Here is a 25969-nt window from a genome sequence, read left to right on the forward strand (position 1 = left end):
ATGGAATAATAGAAATACAACTTTTAAAGTTGTGCAGGATGTTACAGAATAAACTTCTGAGAGGTTATCTTGAAGTAGCTGGCTTCTGCAACAAAGAAAATTATCCTTTTTTCTGTGATATATGGAAGATGAGATATATTATTACAGCTAAACAGCTAAACTTCCTTTTCGAGTTTGTTAGAGGTTTGGTTTTTTTTTTTGTTTTTTTTTTTTTTTTAATAATTGGACTACCTGTAAAGGACACAACTGAAGATCCAAAAGTAAGAGCATGAAATGGTAGACCATACATAAAATAGAAACCTTTTTTTAATCTCCTAGTTAAGGTCCCCTCCCACAGTCCTGATAACAAACCAGATATTTCAGCCAGAAAAACCCACTATCTTATGAAAGTGACACATAATTCACTTTTGTGCATCTGATCAGTGCATTTATTCTAGGCAAAATTCACCAAAACCCTTTGAAATTGGAACTATTCAGAATGCTTGATTTCCCAGGGAAGATTAAATACAAACAAGGACAGCTGAATCCAGCCATCAATATGCAGCAAAGGACACTTATTTCAAAATAACTGACTTATCCATGTCCAACATTCAGTCCATAGCAGAAATGTGAAACAACCCCAAACAACCAAAACCCAAAAATCTTAAAATTCTGCTAAATGTTGCAATATATTAGGAGTGATACCAATAATAAATTGGAGAAAAAATAGTCTCAAGAAGTGAACATGAAATTGTAAATAAAACCAAATAAACATATTCTGAAAAATTCCAATATCAAATCCTTCTACAATTTGATGAAACTCATCAAATGCTAGGATCAAAAGATCACTTTGTAATCTGAAAAATAAAAAAAATATATTCATACAACACAGAAACTTGTAAAAACCCCCTTTCTTCCAGAATAGCCTTCAGCATCTGCAGCCAGTCTGAAACTACTACCTTGTGTGCTCTGATGACTGAAGGAAAAGAAATGGGCATATTTGTTAAAGTCAGCTGGGAAACCACACGACTTGGTTAGTTCCAGAGTTCATAAATTTATGTCAGAATAAAAGGAAGCGTAAAAGCACAAGTGAACCAATTTACCCTAAGTGCAAATGGCAGTTTTGTTATTTGGTGTCAAAGTTACCATGAGCACAATGACAACCTGCCATAACACATTTTCATGTTCACTAAAGAACAAGGATTTAGTTGGTTAATATTCCCAGCAATACTCTTTTTCATAATTTACAACAACTAGATGCTGATAGGTTATTTAACATTTATGAAGTTAAGATGTAATCAGAAAAACCCTGATTATCTTTACAAATAAAAAAGTTAAATTATTCCACTTTTTTTCTCTGCGACTTCATTTCACAGCAGGTGCACATTTTGCAATGGGACAAGTCAATCAAACTAAACCTTGGTTTTTTGTGGGCATATTTGGATAACATTTAATGGACGATTCTGTGCTAAACTCTGCAAATTAGGGTTGACAGCTCTGTGTACTTCAAAACTAGGGTAGGTAAAAATAGAATTTGCAGCACAGGATGCTTAGAATTGGGGGGAAAAAAGCCACAGTCTGTTTACAGACTGGTCACCAAAAATCTGTTTGAAGTCAGTTGCTGAAAATTTGTTTAATGTGAAACCAAATCCCAATTATAGCAAAATAGATTAACAGTTTCACTTATAGTAAACAAATACTAAAATAAGAATGTCATATATTTTATTTTAAAACAGTATTTGAATACTTAACTTCACAAAATAAAACAATTTATTTGGCTTCCTGAGATTAAGCATTTACATTAAGCTTCAAATACCCAGATATCTCATTCTGGTTGTATCAAGTATTCTCAACAAGACTGGAGACAGCAACAGCTGGAGATGCTAACTGCTTTCAAGATGCAGAACTTTAGACACTGAATTTGAAAAGCCTGTACTATAGTGATGTGGAGCAAACAATAATTTACATGAGAAAACAAAAATGAGGAAATGTAACACTGGCTTAGCAGAAGTCAGAACAATTTGTTAGGCCACCAGTTAAGGAGAAACCAGGTTAGCTGGGGAAGCTGAGACCAAACTAAGAGACAAATAAATGTAATTCAAATACCAGATTTGGTCCCAAGAAGAATAAAGTAGGAATCCAGACATGTTACGTAACTTACACTCTAACTGATAAACAATTGATTCACTCTGATAAACAATTGATAAGCATCCACCAGAGGTAGATGAAGTACAGTGTTAAAACATGATGAAAGAAGACATTTTAATCCAGATGATCATTAACATATGAAGCAAGGAGCAGAGGACAGGATTCTCTTTGGAGCATGTTCAGATTTCATGGTATCACTAGCAGCAACTGAAGATATCTAGAAGAATCAGGCCCCCAGTGAGAACCAGTGGGGTTGTCAATGCGTTGAAATGCAGGATGGCTACCTGCCAACCTATCAATAACATTTATGGATATGCCTTGGGAGAATTATGTGGTGGGTTTTTTTCCATTCAGCTTTTCTGCTTCTATCCATGGTGTTAATAGTTGTTCCATAATAATTGTAACATATCCTTCTCTAGCGTATCAGTGAAATGTAGCGTACCTTTGAGGTCTGTGCACTGAGGCAATGCCACACAAGATAATGGGATACCTATTTCAGAAAATAAAGTCCTATTTTCCATAGTGAGTGAGGTGTGTCAAATATTTTTTCTGAATCCATCACTTTAACCACTACTTGGCCACCTTGTTATTTAGCTAAGTCAGGAGTTTTGAAACGCTATGTATCTCTAAAGTCACAAGGTTTAGATACATTACGGATGTTGAAACGTTATAATTGAAGCCACCCAAAAGGAAGGTCTGTGCAATATGATGCCCATAATTAATCCTGACGGTGATTATTTGATCCAAATTTATTACAGCAGATAAGAAGATGAATGCCAAAGCATCCCTGATATCCACAGACAGGAAGTCACTATGACCAACTACCCTCTCATCAAAACTTGGTTAGCAAAAAGCACTTTTTTCATGGAGACTGTACCAATTAAAGCAACTGTCTCGTCCAAGAGTGACTGCCAAGCCTGACAATCCTTACAACAAATGCTGCATTCTGTGTTTATAAGCGAAACCTATATTACCTCAATATAGCCTACTGTGAAACAAGGATTCATAAAAAGAAAAAACTAGATCAGAAAAAAAAAAGTTACTCCATGCACAATGACATAAGGATGAAAAGTTGTAGACTCTTTAGGATAATCCTACGAAGCTGGGGAGGTATGTGGTATCTGTATGCGTCTGTTAATGGGATGTATGCCGTTCCAAAGATCAGAACCTCCAAAATAAACCTCCATCTGCATCCCCCACAGTCTTCTTCTTGGGGAAAAAATCAGAATGAGCAAGAACCAGGATTATGAATGTCAAGAATTAATATTCTAGCTTCTGCCTACACCTATGTTCTGCACACAGGGTTTCTTTTAGTAATAATAATGGTGGCATTTAGTAACATTTCTCTGCTGTTAGTATTCCCCATTCCTGTAAGATCAGCTAGCGGCTCTGAGGTGCTATAATAAAAGGAACAGCAACCTACTGCACCACACAGACACACACAAGTCCATGGGACTGGATGGGATACACCCTAGGGTGCTGAAGGAGCTGGCTGGGGTACTTGCCAAGCTGCTTTCCATCATTTACCAGCAGTCCTGGCTGACCGGGGAGGTCCTGACAGATTGGAAATTGGCCAATGTGACGCCCATCTATAAGAAGGGTTGGAAGGATGATCTGGGAAATTACAGGCCTGTCAGCTTGATGTTGGTGCCCGGGAAGCTGATGGAGCAGCTCATCCTGAGTACACATGTGCACAACACATGCGGGACAACCAGATGCTCAGGCCCAGTCAGCACGACTGGGTTTATGAAAGGCAGGTCCTGCCTGACAAACCTGATCTCCTTCTATGACAGGGAGACCTGCTTATTGGATGAGGGAAAGGCTGTGCGTGTTGTTTACCTTGACTTCAGTAAGGCCTTTGACACCGTTTCCCACAGCATTCTCCTGGTGAAACTGGCTGCTCGAGGCTTGGATGGGCACACACTTTGCTGGGTAAAAAACTGTCTGGATGGCCGGGCCCAAAGAGTTGTGGTGAACGGAGTTAAATCCAGCTGGCGGCCGGTCACGAGTGGTGTCCCCCAGGGCTGGGTTTTGGGGCCACTCCTGTTTAACATCTTTATTGATGATCTAGACGAGGGGATCGAGTGCACCCTCAGTCAGTTTGCAGATGACACCAAGTTGGGTGGGAGTGTTGATCTGCTCGAGGGTAGGGAGGCTCTGCAGAGAGACCTGGACAGGCTGGAGCCATGGGCTGAGGCCAACTGGGGGAGTTTCAATAAATCCAAATGCCGGGGGCTGCCCTTGGGCCACAACAACCCCCAGCAGCGCTACAGGCTTGGGGAGGAGTGGCTGGAGAGCTGCCAGTCAGAGAGGAACCTGGGGGTGCTGATTGACAGCCGGCTGAACAGGAGCCAGCAGTGTGCCCAGGTGGCCAAGAAGGCCAATGGCATCCTGGCTTGTGTCAGCAATAGCGTGGCCAGCAGGGACAGGGAAGGGATCTTACCCCTGTACTCGGCACTGGTGAGGCCGCACCTCGATTCCTGTGTTCAGTTTTGGGCCCCTCACTACAAAAAGGACATTGAATGACTCGAGTGTGTCCAGAGAAGGGCAACGGAGCTGGTGCAGGGTCTGGAGCACAGGTTGTATGAGGAGCGGCTGAGGGAACTGGGGGTGTTTAGTCTGGAGAAGAGGAGGCTGAGGGGAGACCTCATCGCCCTCTACAGCTCCCTGAAAGGAGGTTGCAGAGAGCTGGGGATGAGTCTCTTTAACCGAGCAACAAGTGGTAGGACAAGAGGGAATGGCCTCAAGTTGCACCAGGGAAAGTTTAGAATGGCTCTTAGGAATTATTTCTTTACAGAAGAGGTTGTTGGGCATTGGAACGGGCTGCCCAGGGCAGGGGTGGAGTCCCCATCCCTGGAGGGGCTGAAGAGTTGGGTTGACATAGCACTGAGGGATCTGGTGTGGTTGAGAACTGTCAGTGTTAGGTTAATGGTTGTACTGGATGATCTTCAAGGTCTTTTCCAACCTAGATGATTCTGTGAGTCTGTTTGCTTTCCTGTCTACCCAACAGGGGCACTGTATGAAAAACAATCCCTCATTCATACTTAAAAACTTAAATGATTGACTCCACAATGGGAAGGCAGAGAGGAAGGCACTGAGTCACCAAACACCCATGAAAGCAAGACAATTGTTCAAGTAGCATCCCAATACCTGGGAAGAAGGACATGTGCCTTCCCCTGACTGAGGAGAATGATTCGCATAGCTGTGTGAATACAACAACCCTGCATCCTCTACAGAGCCATAAGGTCCAGCCTCTTCCTCACCCCTCTGATCATGTGGTTTCAGGAATACATAAAGCTTTGCACACACAATCTTAATTACAACATAACCAAATGTACTACACAGAGCCTGATTCTCCTTGCAGGCTTGTAACCTACTGTGAGTAACAGGAATTCAAGCAGCTGGAGAAGAAAAGGTCTAGAACAACAAGGAGGAGCTTTTCTGGGAAACACCCCACTCTTCACAAGTCTATGCTATTTCAGTATATTCTTATGTTTTAAATCTATTTGTAATGTTGCTGAATATTTTGTACCTTAAATTATATTTATTATCAAAACTATAATACAGCATGAGTCACTTTCCAATAAAACCAACTGTAGATTATATGCCATTCGAATTCACCTGCCTCTGCTGGGTTCTAAATCCTTTCAGGCAGTAGGGGGAAAAGTTTAATTTAAGATTTTAATCTTTTTCATACATTATAGCATTTCTATAATGGATTTTGTGCTTCTGAAAACTAAAAGATTGACAGCTCAGGGTATTATAGATTTATTAATCATTGCTTAAATGGGTAGGGTGAACGCTGCTAAGCACTGCCACAATACTTGCGATCCCAAGCTTGAAGGCAAAATACTTTTTCTAGGTGACTTTATTTTTAATGTCAATTGACTCTACTGTGACTGCTATGCAAGGAAAGAACATCTTAAATAATTAGGAAGAGGAGGTATAAAAAAATTCCTTGAGTTCATTGATAAAACATGTATTTTTATTTCAATATGAAACATCTGAAGTTTCTAAAAAAAATGACCTTATTTCAACTGAAACAAACAGTATCTAGAAACTGGAAACATCTTGCTGGAGAGGAACTATTCTAGATGGAAAATTGTTCATTTACAATGCCCTCATTGTCCCACAATGACTACAGCATATCATTTTTATAACATCAGTAAAGTATACCAATCACTTAAGCTATGATTTATATTAATGAAACAGCACAGTCTCTCATATAAAAAGATGCTATTATTCAATTATTCCTTCTTAGTCTACCTCTGTAGCAGGCCAAGACAACCTGATGATACTCAGGAGAAGAGTAAGAAGAGGAAAAAATTTTCTGGGTGTTTGCTGACCCACCCCCCTGCAAGGTAACATGTCCACACAACACTATGGTGCTCCGGAGAATAAAATTTACTCAATCAGCTCAAAGCTAGCCCAGGATCTTTCTGTCACACTCTTACACACTTTTTGTTAAAGAAGCTCAACATTGTATACCTGCAGCAAAACTGGACATTTTAATTGCCAGGATAGCTAGCAAAACATCATCAACCCAAAAGGCTGGCAGGTTTCCCTGTTGATAACTCAGGTTAGTCTGAACAGGAGGGAAAACTTCTTTTCAGTGTAATTATTGTTGGGTTTTTTTTATTTTTATTTTTTTTTTCTTAATGCTTGCACTCAATAATAGTTTACAAGAACAAATTAACATACGGATTTTTGATCAGCTAATCCTCACAATACCCATGTCAAGTATATAGGTCAATATTATTAAAATAATAGGTCTCTAGGAAACAGCAGCTTTAGATACTGGTTATTTAAATCACACAAAGACTAAAAACAAATACGAAGAATAAAAATATCAGAATGATTCAGCTGCCTGCCTGAATATATTAATTTTTCCATCCTTTCATTTTGCTACAAAGTACTACATAGAAATAATTTTTTACCTGGCACATCCCAAGCTAGAAATATAGAATATGCATCAATTACTGTGACATTATATGGGACATGAATTTTCTCTGGTGTTTCTCCTGGTGTTTGTATAACATATTTATCACTAGTGTTGCTGCCACCCCAAGTGCTGGCTTCCAGCTGGTAAACATATCTGCGCAAACACAAAAAGATCAGAAGACACTACGGTTAGAAGCTTTAGGCATATCAGTAATAGAACATTTCCATTTTCACCAGTTTAAAGTGACTAGACTATAAAAAGAGTATTACAAAAATTGCATTAGTGAAGATTCTCACCTTCAAGCTTTGTTAATGTAAGAAAAGTAACTCATTATAATTTTAATACTAAAATTCACATTAGCTTACATGAGAGAGAAGTATTGACTGAAAAAGTGTCAAAACCGGTTTCGGAATGGTCTCTATAAAAATATCATCAGCTGCTACTTTTGGTCAAGTATGTTCAATACGCACCGAAATTTATAAACCATGTGCAGTGTTGTCTACCATATAAAGACTTACATTTTTCTAGGTATATTCCATGAGGGAAAAAACCACCTAACGAGCCACCAACCACCACCCAAGGAAAGAAAAAAAGAGCCTCCCTTTCTTTGAATCAAAATGACCTATTCTCCGAAAAGGAAAAAAAAAGAGAAGTCCTTTGATTAAGGCTTTCCAGCATTTGGAAGCCTCCTAAAAGTTCTCTACCCATTTTTCAGTAATTAATTAATCTTGTAAGAGATTTTTCTTTTGTTAAAAAAGTAACTTAGATTTTGCACAAACACACATACATCTATTTTGATGACCTTTCACATATTACCAGAGCTCTTTGACATGCCTTACCTACTGTTAGGCTGCAGGTTGACATCTGTGAAATTCAGGTCTGTACTGCCACCCAGGAAAATCTGTTCTCCATCACGAAAAAGTCGATACTGAGTAATGAGTCCATTTGGTTTCTTTGGTTCACTCCAGTAGATTTCCACTTCTGTTGAGCTGACTGTTATATGATGAGGTTTTGGCCATACCCCTATTAACATCACAATGACACTATTTTAATTTTATGACAGAAACATAAAGGTTTTTTTTTTCCCTTTCCCACAGTTTGTGCTGTTACTTTCAGCAATGTAATGAAAGCATAACACATTGCCAGAGAGAATGACAGAATTTAACACACTTTCTGTATTTATCCTATATCAAATGCAACCAACTAGACAAGGTACAGATTAATGGAGGACAAAGCCAAAGGCTGCCACCTTTATGCGCCCAGTTCTCTCTGCATATTTATTTGTGCTTTAAAAATACGCATCTGCTAATTCAGACCTTGCTAACTTAAAGATGAACTTGGGGAAACTGTCACAAAAGAAAGTAGAAATGCAGTGCAAGGCAAGTCAGTATAAAGAGTGTGTTAAGATACAAATACTCTGAGAGACAGATTTTCTTTTGGAAATTTACACGATAGCATGACGGATGGCAGTGGAGTTTTGCACCTTGTTAAACCATCAGAAAATACAAGTGCATATGACCATCTCTTTGCAGTTCTGCCTTTTTCTCTTACCATGAGGAGCAGCTTGTGAAGTTTGACCTGAAAGTGGTTTGCTAGAAGCACACCCTGCAGCTGTGCATGCAGTAAGCATGAAGCTGTAATTAGTGTATGGCTGCAGACCTAGAAAGAGCAAACAGAGGTTAGACTGAGATGTTGACATCAGGCATCCCAAGAATTGTATCACTATATAGAAAGTTACTGGACTTAAAGTTAACTTTTATTGGTTTTTTAGCAAACAAAAATATGGACCATTCTTATTTTACATCTGAGTAATACTGAAATGGTGAATTCTTGTTAATTTAGATATATATCTTCTATTAGTTTAAAAGACCTGACAAAACAATTCAGACTGAATGTGCGTCTGTGCTGAAATGGATCTATGGATGCCACTCTATATAGACATATCTGAATTAGCTACAAGTCAATTAACTTAGATGGCACTTGCAGCATAGTAACAACAGGCCAGATCTCAGCCCAGATTACCATCTGAAAATTTACCCAGACTCTATGGAGTTTTGTTTTTTGTGTTTTGTTGTTGTTGTTTCACTAGGTTTTTTAACCTGTGTTTCTGTCTGTACAAAATGGTTAAAAATTAACTGTAAATCACCTAAACATTCTTGGCACAGACTTAATCTCCATCACTGGTAATGGCCATAGAAATTCAAAGGTTTCCAAAAGAAAAGCACCTGAAAGTATAATTGCTTAGAGTTTTGGACTCGAAAAGCTGAAGAGTCTGTAATGTTTTGAAAATTCATTACAAATATATTTGCAACAATAAGAAAAGATAATAAAACATTCTCTTACATGAACATGAAATCTCCTACTATACTACAAACAAGTCCAAAGACTTCCCAACTTGGGAAGACAAGTCCCTTCCCAACTTCTATTTGTTCATTTTTTTCCCCCTACTTTTTCTTACTGGTTACAAGATTTTATTATAACTGCTATAAAGCAGTTAGAAACAGGACTGAAATCCAAGCCCTCCCCATTACAAGATATCAATTTTAGGTACTTGTAATTTTTAAAACATTTTTTCAGCTCAAACCTTCTATGCTGGACATCCTTGAATGAGACAAAAAGAGAATATATTACTGTGACCTTTCCTCAGAAATTTTCAAACATCTTTGTGCTGTGTGTCAATGACTTCAGATTTGACAAGTTGCCTGCAGCTTAAGAATTTGACTTTAGGACTCTTCATAGAATTGTACCCAAAATTTGTCTAAGATACTAAACTTCTAAAATGGCCACTTCTGCACACTCATTAAAGGCTTCTTACAGTTAAATCATTAAAGATGCCGACCTCTGCAAGCCTATCTGGAATACCTCAGAGCTCAGCTTTAAATTGATCAGACTGCCCCTTAGAACATGCTCCAGTCCAGGTTACAGGGTCTTTTCTAAACTGCTCTTTTGGGTATTTCTGAAAGTCGTTCTTAAAAATTAAAATACCAGGCACAGGCCTTGAAAACCTCTCTCTTGCATGTTTTCAAGGACCCTCCTGTTAATTACATCATAATACATTAAAAAAAAGAGTTCCTGTTCCTGAATGCAAAGGGGACAAACGGTACAACAAGAAGCAACAAATTATACACAAAAACTCTGAGAAAATATTAAGATTGCAAAACTGAACACTCATAAACTAGGAAATCCTATTGTTAGGGTATTGTACAATACAAATTGAGCACCTTTGTATACAGGCTCTGTAGCACAGTCCTATCTAATATTTCCTCCAACATGGGATCTTTGGTCTGCCTGATTTATGTAATTTGTTTTTTGGTAGTGTCCACTCCTAGAGCATACAGTTGCTTTGCACCAACTAGTTGAGCATTGCAAATGGCTTAATAGAGTACCAGGAGAATAAAATAAAATAAAATAAAATAAAATAAAATAAAATAAACACACACAAAAAAAGAAAGATTTCTCTCTCTCAGAAATGGAATGCTGACTCAAAGAGACTGAGCGAAACAAAAACCTCCCTGGACCTGCCCGGAGGCCATTTGGGATGCCTGGGACCTGGCTGTCAGAATACCTGGTGTTATGCAAAACTTTATATAACCAAGCACAACTGGTGACTTCAGCTGCAGTTTTGAGAGCTCAGGAAATTCAGACCCTAGGTTTCTGGCAGGGCGTCCAAAAGATGAGGAAAACATGGTTGTGACAAGCTGTGAAAGCTTGCGATGTGCCTTCCTAAGTACTGCAGCCTGAACAAGACATGAATGCCCTGGATGACAGAGCCAACTGCCTCTGTCCATCCTATCTCTACTCCCTGCCGTCCCACACTTCATTTTCTGTAGTTTTCTAACCCAGCAATCCCACAGCACTCACGAGACCTGCCAGGGCCTGTCCCACCGCCCCAGCTGGGCAGCTGGCAGGCCGGGGCAGCCCCAGCCCAGGCCCTTGGCTGGGGGCGCAGATGGGCCGGGTCGCGGCCCGAGGGCGGGCCCGGCGGGGCAGGCAGGGCCCGTGGCTGAGGCCGAGCAGGGCTGTGTGCTGCTGGAGGCCAGCACAGCCGCGAGCAGGACCGGGGCAGCCGGCTGGGCTGAAATGGGCTCCGGGGCCCGTGGGTAGGGCTCGGGGAAGGCCCCAGAGGAGGCTGACAGCAGCTCCACAGAGGGCTGACATGGGAGCAGGCTGCAGCAGCGAGGCCACCCGGTGTGCTGCTGCTTGGCCATCCTCCCGGGACACTGACCCTTGTCCTTTCTTCTTTCTGGTGGCCAGTGCCACCAACCGCTCAGCAATCCACATTTTAATCCCTCTGGGTTGGCACCATCCCTGTTGCCTCCATTGCTGTGCTCCACATTCACACGGACTTCGGGCTTGCGCCTCCCTGACTTTAGCCAAGCAGAAAGGAAATATAGCTCTGGGCAGTTGCAGAATTAGGCCCATCTACACCGAGATTCCCAGAAGGAATAAACCTACCAAACATAGCAAAGGCTGAGACAGCAGTCCTACATACAGGAGCACTCCCCCCCCCCCCCCCCCCCCATTTTATTCCTCCTCAGAAGAGGCACAGTTTGTGGACTGCATGAGGCAGAAACCCTACATACAAATGACTGCTACTGTCTAATGCAGACTGCTTGTGTAAAAGAGCCTGAATTAGGATTACACAGGTCAATTCATACATACTATACAGGTCAATTTTTAAGTGCATGGCTTTATGACCTTAATAACATACTTTTGATGTAGCTCGTGTGCCTAATTGTAATTACTTCAAGAACAATGCAATTCTGTGGCAAGAAAAATAGCCCGGGCAAGATTTTGTTTACAAACAAATTCCTGTTTATAGCTGGTACAAAGATATTTTAATTAAAATATATTGCAAACAAATTGAGAAAAATAAGCAACAACTATGTAGAAAGGTAAAATACTGAATGGAAAACATGCAGGCTTTTTATAAATTGAACAAGACGTGAAGGACAGAAAATAAAGAGATGACTCAGAGGGACAGCCCTGGCTGTAACCTAATCATGAACTGGAAGAGAAGAAAAATCATCTGAACACTGTGTATAAAAGTAAGAAGGGAGAAAATGACAGTTGCAGACTAGAGAGAGGCAAAGGCATGGAGGAAAGCCAAGTATTTAACATTTCAGGATAGAAAAGATTACTGTGGCAACAAATTACTTGAATTCCCCTAAAGGGAGTCATGTTCACTTTTAAAGGAAACATGCATAATAAAGCAATACTCATTTACAACTACACTTTAAAGAGAAAAATGAGCATTAAAAAAAGAGCACATGGTTTCACTAAATTTATTGGTGAGATTCTGACACCTGAAACCTCTAGTCATACGTGGAGCAGTCACAGCAGATTTTTACCTAGATTATTAAAGCTTTGCATTAAATGCCTTGTTTTATGCATGCTTTGAAAAGCTCTGTGCAAATCTATGTATGTGATTAATAATAAAAATAACAAGCAAGATAATCTTGAAACATAAACAGTATTTTGCTTTTCCAATTCCTCTACTTGATTGTTCACTAGAGGATACTCTTCCTCTCTTTTCTTTTCTGTTCTATTATTGTGAGTTTTATTTTAATTATATCTTTTTTTAATCTTAGCAGTCTATTTTGATATTGCAGCATTTGTCATTTGCCAAAAGGCTGTGAAACAGCATTCTTTTAAGAATGCATTGTTCTATTAGCCAGATCAATTCCTCCTGATACTCTTTGTCTCCATTTGTGGGTATGGCTCCAGCAAGGTCAGTAATTAGCTCCCAGGATAACGCTCCTCGCCAGCCATGGGAATTTTACTCAGGAGGATGTCAGCTTGCTGACCACAGCCTTGCACAACCCTTTCACTCCCAAGAGTTTGCTTTAGATAAACGTTACTAATGATCCAGTGCTGCATGGAGATAGACTTGACCAGTGACAACATTTCTGTATCTCTTCAGTTTTCACTACCCTGAAATGGAGAATATGTTCAGATCAAAGAATTCCAAACCATTCAGTCATAAAGTATTTTTTAATATTGTTTCCTTTACTAAAATAAACGTCAGTGATCTTGCTTGACTTTCACCTAAAGATGATTGATCCTACAAATTCTCTATAAAGCCTCTTACTTGGGATATTATCTTTAATGTATTACAGAGGAGGAGTTGAGAAGAATGTTTGCTATAAACCCACCTGCTGCTGCTGAAGAGGGCACTCTTAGCTTTCTTTTACAATTCCCCTCATTATTTTCTTTAGTTTTACCCTCTGCCTGGCCCCCACTGCAAAGCATTAGCAGGCCCATTTGTAAAGTAGTAGTAACACAAAGTGAAACAATGCCATAACTGTCATCCAAATTGTTCTGTACAGGGTAGTGGAAGTGTTCAGTAATAAATGATATAAAAAGGTCTTTTATTGACAAGCTGCCATGTGCTGTTTGCATTAGAGAATATGAGAAGATGATGGCTGCTGCCCCTAGGTCCCAGTGGCATTCAACTCAGTGAGATAGCAGAAAATGCTTCAGTTTGCTTAAAGCATTGATAACACCTCTAAATAATTAACTGAGGACTTCCTGTCTTCAATTACTTAATGCTTTTTTTAACATCTTGAGAGGATTATAAGCAATTTATGGATTTCACATGATGAGCACATTCACCGCTATTCCCACAAAGCATTTGTGGGATCATGTTTCCAAAGCTTTGATGTAATTAAAAATAAGCAGGAAGACAATGGTGCAGTGGCAAGGTGCTAGCCTTCTCGTCTGTTATTTGCAAGACCCTAGATTCAAAGTCTCAGGAAATCCTAATGCTACAGCTTCATTAATGTGCAATTGTTGCTTGGAAAAGTGGACAGTTTTGGAAAAAAGAAAAAAGAAAAAGGAAGAGGGGAAAATCAAAACATACATCCACAGGGAATAGGACAACAAACATTTGAGATTATGTATAAAATAAATTTGAGTGGTTTATCTTATTTTTTTCATTTAGAGAGTAATGGTTATCCACATTGCTAAATCACTGCCGTGAATTCCACATTATTACCCAAGGAAGCCCCTGCAGAAAACAGCACAAGATTTTATTATGACTGTCAGGAGGAACTATCACTTATTTCACTCCTGGCTTAACATCGCAGTATTGGACAGTGGCTGAACGTAACAGGCACACAAAAGTAAAAAAAGATCCTTGTTTCTCAGGAGGTAATTTCATTTCTTCGCCCTTCCAACTGGTCAGAAAACCAGTATTTGCGTTAAAATCTCAGTTACTCTGGAAGTATAACTGCCTTTTGGGAAGGAAGTGGGAGTATGAGAAGTATATTTCAAAGGGTTTGATAAATCATTCCTTGTTGGTGGGTGTTCTTTACAGTATAAACTTACAACAGCAATTCCAAAACATACCACCGACTGACATACTCTAGTTAATCTCATGTCCAGAAGCACTGAATATGGAAACAGGCATAATATACTGTTGATGATTTTCACACCTGAGCATTATATTGTCAAAGAGGAACAGCAAACCTTTACTCCTCTGTGAGTGACTACAGCAAGGACACACTTTTTTAAAGCACTAAAGGATCCACTTTGACTCTGGACTCATGCTTTGAGGGGTGGTTGAGAAAGCCATATATGCTTTACAGGTTTTATGTCCCCTAAGTCAACTTCTACTCTTTGGGTGGCTATCATATGGTGTGTGTATGACATATGAATCTGTCAGTTTTCTATTTGGGTGGGGAAAAAAAGGAAAAAATAATGTATTTATGAATTCCTAAAAATCATAGATACAAGAATTTGATGTGCAGCCTGAAGTCAAAGAGTGAAAAAAAAATATCCTAGAATGCTTATGTTCCCATTTTGCATTCAACAGAAATATTTCTAAGAATAATTTTGCTTCAGTGTAACGTTCAAATATAACTAAAAATTCAATATGTGAAAATAATGCATTCGAGGTCTGAGTCAAACCTTCCCCCAAAATCCCCTGACTAAAGCTTCTTTCAGATACACACTAGTGAAATTTCACCAAGTATTTAGAAAATGGCTACAAGCAATATATAAGATTATAAACAGAATCCAGGATCTTTCCCTTTCTGTTTTCCTTTCCTTTCCTTTTCAATTATCTCAGGCATGCAGTACTGGATCCTTCTTGCTCCTGCACTGCTACACATTCACAGCAGCACTAGTGACTCTGACTGCATTGCTGCACATTAATGACAGTAAAAGAGTTGAATCTGTGTGAAGGGATGGCAAGCCTTGACAGAATATCTGAGACCTCAAGCACACCACAAAGCATGCATCTTGAATTGAGCTGGATAGATTTATTTTAAAATTTTGAAATTAAATCTATTAATAATTTAACAAATAGTGAGAAACGAAAGAGATGGAAAAAAATAAATTTAAGATATGAAAAGTCATGATAAAGCATTCTAAACTGTGCACAGTACTGGGGATTTAAAAGTTACTGACAAGCAGCTTTTTTAATATGTTAATACTGTCTTATATCTTAAGGACAGGACGTTAGCCTGTCAGAGAGCTCTGCTTCCTTACCTGATACTGTGTGCTGCATTCTGCTTGCAGCATCAGTGTATATAAGTCCTTTCCCTACTTGACTGATCTGGTACTCTCTGATGATACCATTTGGTTTCTTGGGTGCAATCCAGCTTAAATGTAATGCTGTTGAGTTCAAAGCACTGACGTCTGGTGGCTGAACACTCTCTGGGACTCCTTGGACAGTGACTGCAACTACCTGAAGACATGAATTAAACAGCAATTTAATGTAATAGTACACTAGATACCATGATCAATGAGAATGTCACTTTTGTTTTAAAATGTTGTTTGGGCTGGCATATCATTACCAAGGGCCTGGAGAACTAGTTACTTTTTTCCTCCTTTTTCACAATGAAATCTGACCTTGAATACATTACATAAGTCTATGTCTACAATTTATCACAACAGGTTCACCATGTTTTAGCTGCATTGTATAGCACAGGGGGAAACAACAAAAACTGTATTGCTTGAAAACTCTTGATAACTCTCTTCCATATGGTTTGTCAGTGTCTCTGCATTTTAACTGCCTGATTTCATATATTTTAAGCACCAGTAAACATGGGGCTAAGTCTCCATATATCCCATGCAATCTGAACTCTATTGTAGTTATTTGCAACTCCATATTTTTGTGAGGAAACCAAAGATTTTGAAAGACACAATAATTTTGCTCTTGTTAAGCTCCTTCTACAAAAAAAAAAAAAAAGGAAAAAGTTAATTTTCTATTGACACATCTCTACCATCTCCTACAGAGGCATTTCCAAATTACACTTGTTTAATAAGTGAGTCAGACCTTTTTCTCTTTGAGAATCACTTTTCTTTTTCTCTTATTACCATCATAAAGTATTTATATTATGCTGTAAATATAAAATGTGCCCTCTATAATATATTGTCTTAGTGCATTTGGTGGAATCAGTCCCTACTTGCAGACTTCAGTGTTTGCAACAGTAAACTCCTTAATTACAGACAAGTGAAATAAGCTGGATTTATCAGCTCAGGCTGATGGTTGCAGCAACTGTGCCTACATAGCTTCCAGATCACAGCTCTATGTGCAGGTAGAGGGCTATATGCCTATCTCCATCTCTCTGCATCAGTTTTTCTTTTCTTATACTTTTGGCTGAGATTTGCACCAGTAAGAAAAACATTTAAACACCTGGGAAAAAAATAAACTTTTTAATCTCATAGATATTATCATTACAAAGCACACTCATTATTCCCCTCTTCTGCCCACAGACCTTACACCTGCAGTGCTAGAAATTTATTCATGTAGAAGCAAGGATATTACTGTGAAAAAGAGGTCACTTAAGAAATAGTTTTTCCAAATTATGAATAAGGCAAGTACTTTGCAGGACAGAAACTAGAGCTGGTTAAATAGTAATGCTGGTGAAAGGCATCCATGATACAAAAGGAAATGAAGCAGTGACAAAGGGGAGGAAAGAGATTCTATTTGTTTAAAACTGAAGTAGTCAGGTTGTACACAAAGGGAGAGTAAATCCTGAAGCAGGTGCAGACATGGAAAGCCAGCGAAGGGTAATACAGTGGAAGGAGGCTCAGAATAAGAAGGTTGTTGAACAAATTGATAGACTAGAGCTAAAGCAGATAAATGAAGAAATGCCAAGGAGGAAGATGCTATAGACCTCCTAGTGAGGAGCAAGGATTTAATTTTAAGGCTTAGAGAAAGTGCATTTTAATATTCTTTATTCTATCATGTACAGCTTTCTCTTTAACAAATATTAGTTCCTACAGTGCAATATCAACTTTGCCAAGACTGCTTTCTTCTTCTGCTTGCTTGTATCAACCTAAGGTTCCAAATAATCACCTGTCAGTAGTCAAATCCAAATAAGACTATTGACGTTTTTCAGTTACTCAATAATCAGCATGTCTTCAAATTACACTTTTCCAAAAGCATTTTTATGTTACCACTCTGGCTGTTAAAATTCTGGCACCAGTTCCATAAAGACCAATCTACTAACCTTGCTGCTGTCTGTGCAACCAGCAACAGTGCAGGCTCGCAGCTGGTATGAATATTCTTGGTATGGCTGGATGCCACTTGTGTCTGTGAAGCTCATTTCTGTTCCTCTAAAACGCTCAATTCCATTTCGGAGAATGATATAGTGAATAATAAGACCTATTGCAGAAAGAATGTTTTTCCTTTTGTTAGCTGAGAAAGCCTGGATGATGGTATACTGTAATAACCGACTCTGCACACAGAAAGTATTAAATCTCTCGGCAACCACTGTAACAGACAGTCATCCTGTTTAAACGGCTAATGTCAATTACCAGCTACTCTCTTCAACCTATACATCAACATCTCAGTATTTCTCAATTTTTATTGAGAGCTATTCCAAGTTTTCGCACTCTTTAAAAATTATAAGCAAGATTTCCTGGAAGAAACATGAGTATCACCCACTCTTCCCCACTGAATCCCAAAATATTTCATAACATGATTGTGATTGTCTGACCATATTTGCTACTTATTACAACTGTTCTCAGAAGAGGCTTCAAGGCACTTCTTAGAGAAATTGTTTTCTGGGAAGTTAGACTCTACTCTTATTTGCAATGAAAATTATCGCAACCTAAAGCAAATTTCTCTTGCGGAGTTTAGGAATACATACATTTCAGTGCCTGTGATTAATTAAGAAACGTTTTGTGATTGTGGAACACTGTCAGTTGAATGATAGAATATACTCTTTTTTTAGTGTATATCAATACCATTTGGTTGAAGAGGTTCCTCCCAGTTCAGATGTATCATGTCTTCCCGATTATCCACTTTGGCCCATTTTGGTGGACTTACACCCTGTGGCGCATCTTGCTTAGTTACAGCTCTGCTAATTTCACTGAAGCCTTTTCCGTAGCTATTCCAAGCAGCCACTCTGTACTCATATGCAATAAAAGGTTCAAGGTTCAGGTCTAGAAAAAGAGGATCATCTCAGTCTTAGGAAATACAAAATAACTTTTGTTTATTTTTTTGTGTGCCTATGGGACTACTTCTGTGTTTAATGACAGATAGATGTGGAAGTTGTTTAGTCAGGGCCATTTTCTGATCTAGCAATACTTCTATCAACTTTCTTGAAACCATGTTTAGATTTTATGCATTCACTGAACTTCTTGATACTTGTTTCCCTGACGATACTGTCCTGTTTCACAGATTAATTCTTAAAGAATTCTACTTCACTACAATTGCTTCACATTTAATTAGAATATTTGATAAAATTCAGGACATCTTTTTCTCCAGAGCGAATTAAATACACTTGGAAATCACCAATTTGATATGCCACTTTTCCTTACCTGTAAATGAATACTGGTTTGGATATCCTGTGTAGACAGTCTCCTCTTCAGCTGGACACACACCTTCCTTTAGCTCCTTTTCTGTAGCACTCTGTGAACCTTTTATCCATGCACAGATATTCTCCCTAGGATCAAAGTCACACTTTCCACAGTGTGCTGTTGCCTCCATAGATAAAGGGCAAAGGATATTAGCCTTACATTCTTCTTTTACCTAAGGAATACACATACAATTTTAATATATTTACTGCATCTTCATTTCTTTATAAATGCTTTCATTAGTATTTCTCTGTCTTTATGCAACACACAAATCAAGCAACCACATTGAGTACATTGATATTTCTAGCATATGGGAGACCCTTTCAGCCTTTGGCTTGTCTACTGTCTTTGATCATTAATGCTCTTATAATCCTTTCTAAAAGAAACATTTTTTTGGTAGGGTTCTTGCATGAAAACATTACAAATGTTAACCACTGGAAGCCCAAATGGCTGGGTTTGTTGAACATAGAAGAGTCTATAATCAACTGAAAACGGGATTTTATCGGAGAATTTGATCATTCAGCTCCTGTGAAGTCCAGTATCCTGTGGCAAATCAGTAGCAAGTTCCCAGCCCCTCACACAGCTTGCCAAGTACACAAGAGGGCACAGTGCAATTCCTTGGCAGCTGTCAAGGCTGAGAACTGTATCCATGGGCGATATAAATTGTGTCCTCTACCACATCACTCCTAAACAGCAGTTTTGCTGCAATAAGAGGACCTCTGCAAATGTTGATGCAGATATAAGACTCAACCCACAAAGAACAATTCACAGAAATAGAAATATACACTGAACATCCACAAGTTTCCATTAAAATTCATGAAATAATATTTTTGCCAAGCCACAAGATAGAGAGCAATACTTCTCATAAAATATAGGTTGTTGTAGAAAGATATGTACTGCAATATTTGCTACAAATATTTCTGCCCATTAGACTATAAACTTTAGAAGGAAAACCAAGCAGATTCTATGTAATGCTTCTTTAATTCACCTATTGCAATTAGTTTGTTAGCTGATTATGAACTTCAGCTAATTTAATGTCCAAAACTTGGCACTTTCACAAAAAATACATTGTGATAGATATCAGTGTAAGATGTAGGATATAAAATGGATTGGATTCACATATAAAGTAGCTCCAGAATATGTCTCAGAATACCAAGTCCTTTTAATGTTAGTAAATTATACATATCAGAAAGCCAGCACTGCTATCTCTTTTCTACTGCGGGTAAGTGAAATATAAAGCACTTCCTTTGTTTATACATTACACCTAAGGCATGGATCTAGCATGTTATCTACCAGAATTCATTAACCTGTTCTCAGCCATTTTTTGCCTTGCATGAACTACTAATACAATGCATTGAGGAAATGCAGCTGACTCATCACAACACTTGGATTTTCTCTAGGAGAAAATTATTGAGTCTGAAAATGAAATGACATGAAAACCTTGACATGGAAAGAAGAAGATGGAAGAAATATTTCTGTATTCACTTAGCAGATGAATGAAAAGGATACAGGAACACCTGTATGTGGCAGGATTGGGTCTGGTTTTCTTTTTACTTCTGTGATAAATTCCAAAATAACTACCTGATTTTCATATTGTAGAATATACAATATGCAATCCTCTTTCTCTCTCACCTGCTTTCTCCCTCTCTCTTTAAATATAAATATAAAATAATATATGTATTTATATTAAAGAAGAGACATATATATAAACAGGGTTTCCATCCTTTGAAATGTTGATTTTCTTAAACAAAAATTGTGATAAGAGTTGACAATATTTTTACAGTTTACATATAGCACCAAGATGCTAATTCTTGAAGATTTCTATTGAATTCAACTGGAGTTGCAAGACTTTGCAGCTTTGAAAGTTTGGCCAAATTGTCTCATGCAGATACCTACAGTCACTGGCCATTCTTAGAAAAGATGGAATTAGCCTTTATGGTGCTTAATTTTACTCTTATATTAAAACAGAGTGAACAAACTGTATCATTCATTAGGCGCAAAAAGCACCAAAAATATAATACCCTCATTGTTATACAGGGACCTATCCTAGTACAGCTGAAACTTAAGCCAAAATTACCACTGGTTTCTTAAATCCATCAAGAAAATATCAGTTGCTTTATATTAATTTAATTTTTTTTAGGAGGTTGGGGAATTTCTGTCATACTGCCTGCCCAAATTGAAATGCAATAGCATTTTTATACTTCAGAACTGGCCACTTCAATTTCAATTTCCACTTAAGGAACATCACCAGGAACTGTGGTCACAGAATGGAAGCTGGCTATACATGCCAGTCTTGTTAGTATGCCAGCTTTTAGCCACTGTACTAATCTGAAGTGCTGGGCAACACTTCACAGAGGCAGCTAATCATTATTAATTCCTTTAGAATTCATTGCAATAACATCAATCATGGTGAACTCATTCGGTATTAATATGGATGTAATGTGAAAATGAATAATGCACACAAGAGTTTTTATATTCCTATTTTACAAAAATAGTTATGAACAGTGTATTTCTCTTTCCATTGTCAAATCAGAGCTACCGAGATATTTTCTATCAATTACCTTCATCATCATTCCAGCTGAAATCTTGTCAGAGCAAACATATTTCAAAGGATTATATCCAACTCCATTACAGCATTCTTCGCTCTTTGGAATAAGTTCAGTCTCACAGCATTTTACTGGCACTTGGTCATTCTTTCTAACATGTGCTAGGGACTCACCACTGGAACCTGAGCAGCATATGGTATCTGACTTATTCACATATTCCTGCCCACAACAGTACATCCCTGAAACGAACAAACAAAAAAATATATCCGAATATGAAATGTAAGTAAATAAATAAATAGGTAAGAAAGGAGAAAGCTCAGAATGCAGTATAGCTTGCCATAAAACCATCAGCAGCTGGAATTACATAGATTTAGCTAAAGTGAGATTAAATTTGAATGTGAGGTGACTGAAGTAAGCATTCTGACTTCCAGACCTACTAAAATCAAGAATTAGAGGAATAAACAGGGATCCTCTACAGGTCGGCTGCACCATTTCTGAACTTTTGTAAGAACATTTGCTGCAAAATACCATACCAAGGTACTGTGCATAGCAGGTCAAAGACAGACTGTTGATGTAGAACGTAGAAATTAAGAAAACTTTTCCATGTACTTTCCAGTCAGGTCTCGTTCATCCCCCTCACATGGGCAGTCTTCCAATAGTGCATCTTGGCATTCCAGGATGTTTCACATTATTTTATGTTTTAAAATGGGGGTTCATACTAGGTATGTAGAAGTGAATGGGTTGACTTGCCAAATACCCACAGTGAAGCTTCGGTCATCTAATAGAGAGAATTACTCATTAAGAAGTTAATATCTAAGTATAATTCGCATTTCTATGGTGGAATTGACAAGACACTAAATTAATTCCACTGTCTTTCTTCTATTTTTAATATTTTTAGTTTAAAATGAAAAGCTCGTCATAGCCAGTGTAATTTCCCACATATTCACATGAAGTATTCTGCAACTGTGAAATACTAGTGTTGAACCCCACACCATTTAACTAAAGTGGTAAGTTTTGACTCTGAACCAAACGCTACAAACACCTCTATAATTGGCAATGAAATTAATATTATTACTAATTTAACTACAAGGATATCACATAAAAAACCAGACCTGTGATATACTGTTACATCTACAAAGTAGTTTGTATTTGACATAATTTCTGTAGTATGTAGGCATTTAAAACATATGCAAAAGTGGCCACTTTTCTCACTGCCATTTATTGCAGCAAATCTCTTTTAGGAAGTCATACATAATGAAAATTACACTTTAAGGGTATGATCCTGCTAAAGCATTCAGAGCATTTCATTCCAGTCACTGGAATGACTCAAAATGGTGACATTACTTGCATACGTTACCTTTTTTCAGGGCTGGTTCCACTCACAGCAACCGAACTGTGATCACCAGCTTTCCAAGAGGTAAATATTTCCTCCTGTTCACACCCTTTTTCCAAATTGTCCTAGGATTCTACCAATTTTAAGTAGAGAATTAATGCAGAAAATAACTTAATTCAATACTAATAAGCAACTCAGACAGCCCCAAGGGACTTTTGACAGGCAAACTAAAATTTTGATAATGAACTGTTTTTCTGTTGAAACAAACAAAGCTGTATTCTTTCACTGTGAACCTCATCTTTGTTTAACTGAATTAAATTTTTCAGCCAAGATTTCACTCACATAACAAGAAGTGACTCCCTTTCTAGTTTCTTTGGTAAACCATTACTTCTTTAATTATTATCAACCTTGTTCCAGTGTGATAAATTGCTAATTACTTAATACCCTAATCAGCGTTCATTCTTTGCACAGATAAACTGTGACAGCGCCATTAATTTAAATAGTAATTTCACTTAATGGCCAGAACGGCACACCAGATTTTTATGCAGCATTTTCTGAAGACTGCATCCATCACTGCAATATTCTGACATAAAGATGTCTGACGTGCACTAACTCACTTAGGGAGAGCAGATGTTGCAGAGCAGAGTTTGGTAGTAATTCCCATAGTGCATCACTTCAGCATGAATGAGCTGCAAAGGCAGAGGTAGACAGTCTTCTGAAACTGCATTGCGTAGCCTCTGACCTTTGCTTAATTTATCACATGTAGCACTTGACTCCTGAACCTTGACACCTCAAATATACAATTTTAAATATGCTCCAAGAAAAACAAAATAGGACCATGTAATATTGATGGATTGATTTGCTTTCTAAAAATCACTTTATTCAATTGCTTAAGGATCCAGAAATTCCTATAAACCCTTGCTGAATTCAGCAAAATACCAAAACCCAAACTATTCGTTTGTAAATCAGCTGGAATGTGTGTGTCATGCTTTACATATTTATGTTCCATAGGCACAGAATGCATTACAGCAAAAAGAAAATCCATGGCCTGGAAAAGACACTTCCTGCTAACAGTGATTTCTGTCAACAATTATTTCATGTTCATCCCCAGCAACTGAAAAAATTTACAAACATAGCTGAGTGATGAATTACTAATTTAGTAAATCTGCAAAACCAATGCATTCAAAACAGAAAAATGAGTATTAAAAGGCTTAGCCTTTGGAGCCAGAATAGAGGATCAACAAAATACAGAGCCAGTGTACATTGCAAACTACTCCAAAAATCCTTGGCTTACATGTGGGTATTGCAACTATTACAGATCAGGAAACACATCAGTACAAAGCATCATCTTTCATGAGTCTGCAGTATAGTGGCATTTTACTAGCTTTTTTTTTTTTTTTTTTTTTTTTTTTTTTTTTTTTTTAAAGAGAAAATCCAAGAGTGGTTTTAGCTGACATTATCCTTTGTAGCCAGAAATAGACACCTTTGGATAATCACGTTGCAGCAGTGGGGCTCAGGCTGAGGCTGCGTATGCAATGGCATCACTGCCAGCCTTTGCCAGTAGATGTCTCTATGGTCACCCCACTAATGAGGCCAACAAGGGGCGAAAAGCAAAACCTAAGAAAATAGAAGTTAAAAAAAAGATTAGTGTGAGATGGACAAAACATCTCTTTCTGCAGAACAGACTCAACAGAAAAGGTATACAATGGCAAGTGGAAAAGTTCTACGATTCAAGCTCTTAAGCCAACATTCAGTGCAAACCTGGGTCATCTAGATTCTGCAGAAACACGCTTCTTTCAAACTGGTCATGCAAGAGTAAGTGGCTTGCACTTTCAGTGATCATGTTTTTCTTGTATGATTTGTTTGAAGGAACTGAAACTCCTAAACAAAAGCTTTAAACTGTCATTATATTTTCAAGCATGGCATTCATTGCCAACTACAAAATAGAGCTTCAAAAGCATTTCAGCTTTTGCATAAAGCCACCCCTGTTACCTCTTCTCCTTCTAGACAATGAGATCAGCTTTCCAATTACCATGTTCTTGCAAAATTCTTCTTATCCATTTGCCAATAATAAGTAAATTATGTTTTTATGTGGGAGTATTTTTCCATTAGAATCATTATAATAATAGAAATAGGGAGCAGGTAGATTTTTGTGCCTGGCTTGTGCATTTTCATGATGTATTTAGCAAGGCTGAATTACTCTAAGAAATTAAGTAAAAACCTATTGAGCATGATGTATATGATATGATAAGAAACCACAATCTATTCTATGCTTAATGCAAAAGAATACAATCTCTTTTCAACTAAGGTGCTAATTCATCTTTCAGACCTGTATTTGTGATCGGCTGTATGCTGGCTCACAGCATAAAGTCCTCACAGAAAACCTGTGAACGATGAAAAAGCCACTGTTTTCTTTTTTAATAGTGAAAAAAATGTCATCCTGACCCATTCCCAAGAAAAATGGTGTAAATGACAGAGCGCTATAGGCTAAACACATTTTGAAAAGAGGGGTTTAAAGTTTTTTTAAATATATATATTTAAAGAAAAAAACTGTTAAGAATACATATATACTGAAATGAAGAACATAACTTTCATCCCAAGATACCTGTATTACACTCCTACACAACTCATCTGCCCAGAGAGAGCAGTAAAAACATAAACGCTACCCCAGCAGTTCTGTTCCAACAGCATCTGTTAATTCACTCCATTTATAAAATACATATTGACAAAGACAACTGAACTGGGACCAGGGAGATTTGATTTGGTGTGAGAAAGTCAATTCAATGTGATTTTGTTAAAGGGCTCCTGCAGGCAAATAAAAGAGTTTAAGTAATAAAGCACATAAAGAGATGTTTTATGAGCCAGCCCCGTCTTGTGGCAGCCACACAATGCGCGGCTATGCAAGAGGGCCTTGTTCAGAGCTGATATTGTGAGCCCTGCGTAGACGCTGTAGATAAGGCACAATTAGGGATCATGGTGAGGGGGAGCTAAAATCATGCAAGTGGTGCTGTTCACAGCATACACTCCAAGGGAAGGACAGTATAGAAACTGCAGAATGCGTTGCAATGGCTGTTCTGATTAGCCCTTCCTGACAGGCCACACAGACCTAGGGTACTTATAATATCACAGTGGCTGAAGGATCCAGTGAATACAAAAAAATAAGCTGAAGATAGAGCTCATTTTTTGGGAAAGGAGGAGTTCAGGTTT

General features: G+C 38.1%; 1 protein-coding gene across 7 annotated transcripts in view; it reads right to left on the minus strand.

Moving 5' to 3' along the window:
• USH2A (usherin) overlaps window positions 1-25969 on the minus strand; it is a 392395-nt gene that overhangs the window by 64425 nt on the left and 302001 nt on the right. For all 7 annotated transcript variants that reach the window (XM_074897210.1, XM_074897211.1, XM_074897212.1 and 4 more), the window contains 8 exons: window positions 21445-21668; window positions 18848-19058; window positions 18272-18469; window positions 17533-17687; window positions 15563-15761; window positions 8621-8728; window positions 7909-8092; window positions 7065-7222 (listed from right to left, as the gene is read on the minus strand). In XM_074897210.1, coding sequence (XP_074753311.1) covers window positions 7065-7222; window positions 7909-8092; window positions 8621-8728; window positions 15563-15761; window positions 17533-17687; window positions 18272-18469; window positions 18848-19058; window positions 21445-21668 — 1437 coding nt within the window. The remainder of the gene's footprint in view (window positions 1-7064; window positions 7223-7908; window positions 8093-8620; window positions 8729-15562; window positions 15762-17532; window positions 17688-18271; window positions 18470-18847; window positions 19059-21444; window positions 21669-25969) is intronic.

Source organism: Athene noctua, chromosome 1, assembly GCF_965140245.1.
Source record: "Athene noctua chromosome 1, bAthNoc1.hap1.1, whole genome shotgun sequence".
Taxonomy (NCBI): domain Eukaryota; kingdom Metazoa; phylum Chordata; class Aves; order Strigiformes; family Strigidae; genus Athene; species Athene noctua.